At 41.4% G+C, this 6,950-nt stretch overlaps 1 protein-coding gene across 4 annotated transcripts in view; it reads left to right on the top strand.

The window, feature by feature from the left end:
* Positions 1 to 5,293: 5,293 nt before the first annotated feature.
* PTK2 (protein tyrosine kinase 2) overlaps positions 5,294 to 6,950 on the top strand; it is a 188,933-nt gene continuing 187,276 nt past the window's right edge. For all 4 annotated transcript variants that reach the window (XM_065895471.1, XM_065895468.1, XM_065895470.1 and 1 more), the window contains exon 1: positions 5,294 to 5,393. In XM_065895471.1, coding sequence (XP_065751543.1) covers positions 5,294 to 5,393 — 100 coding nt within the window. The remainder of the gene's footprint in view (positions 5,394 to 6,950) is intronic.

Raw genomic sequence — 6,950 nt, 5'->3', positions numbered from 1 at the left:
GGCATGTTACTTAATCTCTCTGCTCCTCAGTTTGTTCACATGTCACATGTGGATTATAGTATCATCTACCTCATTGGTTGTTGTAAGTACTAATTGAGAAAATAGGTGTAAAGCACTCAGCAAATTGATGAGGAGCACAGACTGTGGAGCCTGGCTGGCTGAGTTTGATTTCCAGCTTTGCACCTTAGAAGCTCTGTGACCTGGAACAAGTTATCTCTCTGTGCTCCACTTTCTTCATCTGTGCAGTGGGGGTAACAGAGTCTGCCTCGTGGGATGAAAGTTCTTAGCACAGGGCTTGGTGCGTAGTAAGCATTAACTTGGCATCATCATCATTATATTTTCGTTATCATTAGTGTTGCTGTGCTCTTTTGTGATTGACACGTCATCACTGTTCAGTAGGTGATAGGTATTGTCATTGTCCTTGTTTTACAGGTGAACAGACTGAGGTTCAGGATGGTGAAATGATTCTTTCTTTGTCTCGTGGATAGAACTGGGGCTCCTTTGCGTCTTCCAATTGCAAATTCAGTGCCTTCCTCAGCTTCCCCAGAGCTCCTCCAGAATAATGGAAGGGAGGTATGGTAATCGTTATGAAAGTTGGCAGGGGAAAGCAAGTAATACCAATACCATCACCTTTCGGAATATTTTGTGTTTTGCGACCTATTGTCTGTTTGTCTTCAGAAGGTGATTATAGCCATTGTTAAGCTTGAATTTCTTTAGTTCTTACCAAGTCATAATTTCTATTGATACTAAAATTTTCAGAAAAATTTTTTCTGTGTTTGTGGTGGACACAGTGAGACGCGATGACACAGAAATGGTAATTCTATGAGTCTTGCTGGAAGTAAACTTAGAACAGGATACCCAGCTACGGAAGTTAGCGTATGTTGTAACTGTCAGTTGCCAGTGGAGGCACCATATTGTGAAAGTTTTGATTTTATTTCAGTCTTTAACTTTTGATTAATGAAGATAAATTTTGAATTGTGTGTGTATAATGTGAATTATAGTTTTCTTTTACATTCCTCCTGTTGGTTGACATAAAAGCATTTACCAGTGCTTTACTCTTGTAAGAAGTACTACCCTAAAGTTTTGGTACTAACTTAAGGCAAACCAGTAAAACCATGATAACCGTCTGAGAACTGTGAAAGTCACAGTTGTATCTTTGTGAGCTGCTTTTGTGACATTTACAAGCAGTTTGTTTCTTAATAGTTCTTTCCCAGTGACTTTCTTATTTAAGGCCAGGTTACTGCAGGGAAGCCGGATTGGACAAAATTATACAGTGTATGAAGGGTTTTTCTGCTCACTGATCTTGCTTATGGCATTGTTTGCTAGCCTTCTAATCTCACACATTAGTTTCACTATTGCTCTACTAAAATCTGCAGTGGAAGTTCTGATTGGAGTATCAGAATACTACAGTTGTGTGATTTATTTTTTATGTGGGATGAGGAAGGGCATTCCACATGGTTTTTGTAGAATTTATATCAATTTTTCTTTTTCTTTTTATGGGGGAAGAAAAGCAAGGTTTATAACATGTGTAATTCACGTATTCATGCAGTAAATATTTTTCAAGCCCCTGTGCTGGGTCTTGGAGGTGAAGCAGTGCCCAAGACTGAGGCAGGCCACGCTGTCACGGAGTTTAGTATCGGGTCCTGATACCTAGAATCTCTGATGCTTTCTCTATGGTCGTGGCCTCTAAAATAAAATACAACTTCCCTCTGCCATGTCCTCATTACCTACAGGGGTTAGAAGAATGTGTGGAATATGGCCTGTACGTTTTACTGTCCGTTTTAGCAGTGAGGCCCTGGAGATGGCATGCAGAACCGACGACGTCCTTCCCGCCATGGAGAGTGCATTGCAGTGGGGCAGCCAGACAGTGGACAAGGTGCAGAATAAGGCACGTGGTGTTGTAGACGGGGTCGTGCTGTGAGGAGGTGAAGCTGGGTTAGGGTATGGGCTGTGCAATTTTAGATGAGGCGGTCAGGATAGGCCTCGTGGAGTAAGTGACATTGGAGCAAAGGCTCGGAGGAAAGGGAGTGAGCCTTGTGGTTATATCTGGGGCAAGAGTGTCCAGCCTAGAGGGACAGGCAGGCAGTGTAAAGGCCCTGAGGTGTCATGCGTGGCTCGTGTGGGCAAAGGGCAACAGGGAGCTCAGTGTGGTTGCAGCTGAGAAAGCCCGGGGGCGGGGATGGTGGTGGTGAGATGGGGGTGTAGATGGTAGGGGAGTCTCCTGGCACAGGGATTTACAGACCATCCTCGGTGTGCAGGTCACCTGTTCAGGGGAGTTGGGGAACTTTTGGTGAGTTTTAGCAAAGGAGTGAAATGGTGTGATTGATGTTTTGAATGAAAGGGTCAGTTGCAGCTGCTGGCTTGAGAATTGATTGTGGAGCAGCGAGACAAAAAACAGGGGGCTGGGCGGTGGGGAGGCCTGTGGGTGCCAGATGGCAGCGGGCGGGGGGAGGTCACGGTCCAGGTGTAGTCTGAAGGCAGGGATGGTGGGTTTTGCTGATGGAATGCTTTGATCTAAGAGACAGAAAAAGAAGTCGAGGTGACCAAGGCTTGGGGCCTGAGCAAACAGTAATCTTTCTATTTAAAGTAAATTTTAATTAAGAGTTTACTTGTTAAGTGGGACTTACCAGAGTTGCTCTTAGCTAGACTGATACTATAAAGAGGTTGTTTAAATACCAAAGAGCTTTTTATATTAATATATAGAATGTCATGAATCAGAGCGTAAAGGGATTGCTTACTTTTTTCACTTGTGTTCCCATTCTTTTCAAGATGTCACTGGATTGGGAATTTAAAAGCGTAAGTTGTTTTAATATTTAGCAGAAAGAAAATAGTAGTTATATCACCAAACTTAGGCCTGAGGCAGATCAGGCACCTCTGAACCTCAGGATCCTCTTCTGTAGAAAAGGGGAAGGAAGTGCTTTGGTGGGATTGTGTTAAGGGTTAAACTCGGTTGTTTCATGTGTGAAAGCACCTGGCACAGTGCTGGTCCGCAGGTGCTTTTCTGCTGTTCGCAGAGCACCTGCGTCCTCTCCTGCTCTCACACCGGCTGCTCTTTCTTTTCAGTCGCCGCAGTGGTTCTTAACTTTCTTGTAGCTGCTGCTTCCATCTGGGCTCTGCTTCATCAGGCAGCCACTGTTCCCTGTTTCCTGGAGAAGTTTATGCTTCTCTGTATCTTTCCAGCTTTCAGGACCTTGCACACCAGGAGGTGACATTTGGATATTGAAATAAAATATAAATTAGCTTGGTGGATGGGAGAGAAAGCTGCCATCCACTGGTTCACTTCATTTGGAAACTGGGCTTCTCCCCCCACTCACTTTTTCCATCCTAGAAAGCTCCCAGTTTGCTCCTCGTCCCTGCCTCCACTGCCCTGCCTCCACTGCCCTGCATCAGCTCCAGCCGCCCCCCCACCCCCACCCCCGCTTGCTTTTCTTCACAGCTGCTGCTGTGGCCTTCTGGGCTGTTCGTGAAGACCCCTGCTTCCCGGATACGGCTGGGCTCAGTGACACTGTGCCTCTGCCGGTTGAATGGCCCTGTCTTTACTCATCTTTAAAAGATGTGGTGGCACTGATTTTGCTTAGATGTGAAAATGAGATGTAATCAGTATCTGGTGTGTAGAATATGGTTGGTGACAAGGTAGCCTTGAGTTTTTAATTTTTGAGAGTCACAGGTTCCAAGAGAGATTCACAGTTTGCTTGGGTCGTTTATACAGTCTGTTAGTTGATGGTTTCAGATTAAGCACCAAGCCGTTGTCGTGGGGCTGAACCACGTACCAGACTTGCCCGCTGATGTTCCTTTCTGTCCTGGGCTCTCCTCAGTAATGGGGGAAGCTGGGGTGGTTGGTTTCATGAATTCTGCTGGGTCTGTCTGCTTGTTTCTTCTGTTCTTTTTCTGGCTTGCTTGCCTGTGTTTTCTGGAGCCCCCTTTCTTACCAGTGTTGCCTGAGGTCAGAGTTCTCTGTGGTGAATGATGTGTTTTCACTGGGGCATATGAGGGGTCACTTGAGCTCTGCCTGCAATTAGGAAACTGAAGGTAGAGCCTGCGGACCAAGCATCACCTAGGGGAGCTGTTAGAAACTGAACGCGCTGCCCTGAGGCCACAGCCTTTGTTCAGCTCTTGTTTTCAGAAGTTAGTGGATTCACAGTTAAGTAAAGTACTTGATTTTTTATTAGCTGACGGGATTTACTACTAACAAAATCACCGATATATTAGGAGGGCTAAACTGTGCCCAGGCAGAGGCTCCAGGAACCTAGTTACTTACTGTCTTACTGCTAAGATAATAAGTGTGGAATGTGTTCAAAGAGCTAAATTTTTTAGACAACCTTGATTATCTCTCAGTTTGAATGGAGAAAGTAAGTAGCTTTGCATCTTAAAAAAATGTTGCTAGTACAGATTATTAGGGTATTTTTCTGTCCTGCTTCTTCAGTATGAGTTTATTATTCACTTATATTTTGAAGCTAAAAAAAGAAATGCATCTTGGATCACTCAATATTCCCTAAAGCTAATTTTGAAAGTATCTGGCAACCTCAAATTCTTGTTTTTATGTGCTTTCTAGATACTTTCTATAAATTTACAAACTTTTCAAGTATCAATCTGGAAAAATATTTTACCTCAAAAATATTTGGGTTCCTATGGACGTTTTTTACAGACTTGTTTTTAGTGTTGATCAGGATTTTATTTTCAGAATTATTCTTAATTCATCAAGGTAATTATTTCAACTGTAGGTCAGAATTAGGCTGGTAAAATGCCAAAAGCAGGACTTTGAAAAACAACAATGGTTTGAGCAGGCACCTACAGACATGATCTGGGTCAGACTTGATTTGCAGCTTACCCAATTCTAGAATCGTCTGTCAGTTTCGTAAACAGAAGTCTGCCAGATGAATTGAACAGAAGGGTGAGATTAGCATATTAATAAGGTTCTGGCTACCGGCCGCCTTTTTCTCCACCCTGTGTCCTCCCTCCCCTCCTTCTCGCTCTCTTTCCCTGAATGAATCTAGGAACACAGACCCTTGGGGTCACGTTACTTGCTGGTTTCTTTCTGTTCAGTAGCTTAATCTGGCCAGGAAGGTCTGTGTTTCAGGTTGCGGAAGCTTGAGAAGATTCTGTAACTGAGAGGCATTCTTCAAGCTGCTGGAAAACATTACAGAGGGAACACCTCCCAAATTTTGCTTCAAGCTCTGAAAAAAGGAGTGCAGTGGGGAAGCTTAGTCTTGCTTGTGGATCGAAGCAAATCCTGTAGGAGCGATGAACCGGGACTTGTGCGGACTCCTGGCTTGGTCTTTCTAGGACTGACTTTATGTTGTTGGAAGTGACGGGCCGAGGGGCCCTGGGACCCACTGGTGCTGTCTGTATGGAGAAGAGCGGCTGTAGTCCATTTCCAGTGTGTTGGGCTAAAGGTATAAGTAGATTAAAAATCTGTTCGGTTTAAATTTTATTTAGATTCATGCTTTTGCGCTAAGAAGGTGGATAAGAGTTTGTCAGAACTTATTTCAAAGAGAGTCACAATTAAATTTAAGGAAAAAGGGAAATTACATGGTATGGGTTTGCAACTATTGCATAAAACCAATTAGAGAGTGTTTCAAAAAGTAAATAAAATTATTTTTATGGAAATGCATTTAAATGAGTAAACTCTTTTTATGCTCTGTCTTATGTCTCTTGAAGTTGCATGTTTTGTTTTGAGTTTTAATCAAGACGTCCTACCCATTCTGTGAGGCAGAAGTTTTTAAAGAGTAAAGAGACTAAACTTAAATAGGACTGCAGGAAAAAAGAGTAACATAGATTTTCTTATTTCAAAAATTGGTTTCCTTTCCTCACCGTAAAGACTGTGTATTTAATTGGAAATTCCTTGTTACTGTAAGGTGGGCTTATCACTAAGGGTCAGCAATGCTGTGAATAAACAATTTTCCTCTGTAATGTTGTTAGGGGTTTTAGTTATATAAAAATAAAAATATAAAATATAGCATTTCATTGTAACACTCAGGATGGTATTTGGGGAGTGTGTTTAGAAGTTAAAAATGCCATATAATTCATGTATGAATAAGACCAAGACAGGTAGGCTGTTTTGCTTAAAATAGTAGTGAATTGAATATTTAACCTGGGAGATAAAGTCCTTAATGAAGAATTTAATAAAAATATTTATTATTAAAAAATATATATTTAAATATCACCTTACTTCACTTAGGAAAGATTTATAAAAGGAGGAATCTGCACTGCGTAAAGAGCTGCAGTTTTACAAGTGAAGCTTCAGACTGATTAAATTTAGTGTTCAGGTTAAAAATGTTAGTACCACCAGGATATCGATGTGTTAGCACAAGATTAAACTGGTTTTCATTTGAGTTGTTGTCATTATCTATTAATTCTTTTCTAGGCTTTTAAACATTTTTAGAACGTGATATTAGAATCCTTTAGTATGATTAAACAAAGACTGTCATTTTATTACATAATTAGATATTAAGAGTAAAGATTTTGCAGTTAATTCAAACTCTTGAGTTTTAAAGGATGTTGGGTTTGGGAACTTTTTAAATTGCAGGTTCTCACCTCAGAACTGTGTAGTATAATTGAGCATGGTCAGTGCTCAGTGGCCAAGAGTCCTGTACTTGTTGAAAATTTTGATCTTTTCCCAGACTTGCTGGGATTCATTTATATAATGCCACTTGCATTGTGTGATAGCAAATGATACCTCTCTGTTAGCGCTTATCCTTAACAATAAGGCTCTGATTTCACTCACAACGTTTAGGCTAGATTCAAGATATATGAATCCAGTGGCAATGTGATATTAAATAATCAGCTACTAAGTTTTTTAAAACTTCAAAGTGACTTTAGAACTATGAACTTTGGAAGAGAGATTGTAGTGTTTTTGATTGAAGCCCAAAGCAATTGATTGAAGCCACTTATTTTTCCATTATGTTTGCTGACTGCAGAGCAAATGAGTAGAGGCATTTTTAACTGAAATA

This window comes from Phocoena phocoena, chromosome 17 (genome assembly GCF_963924675.1).
Source record: "Phocoena phocoena chromosome 17, mPhoPho1.1, whole genome shotgun sequence".
In the NCBI taxonomy this organism is placed as follows: domain Eukaryota; kingdom Metazoa; phylum Chordata; class Mammalia; order Artiodactyla; family Phocoenidae; genus Phocoena; species Phocoena phocoena.
This window is presented reverse-complemented; position numbering and strand designations above follow the sequence as displayed.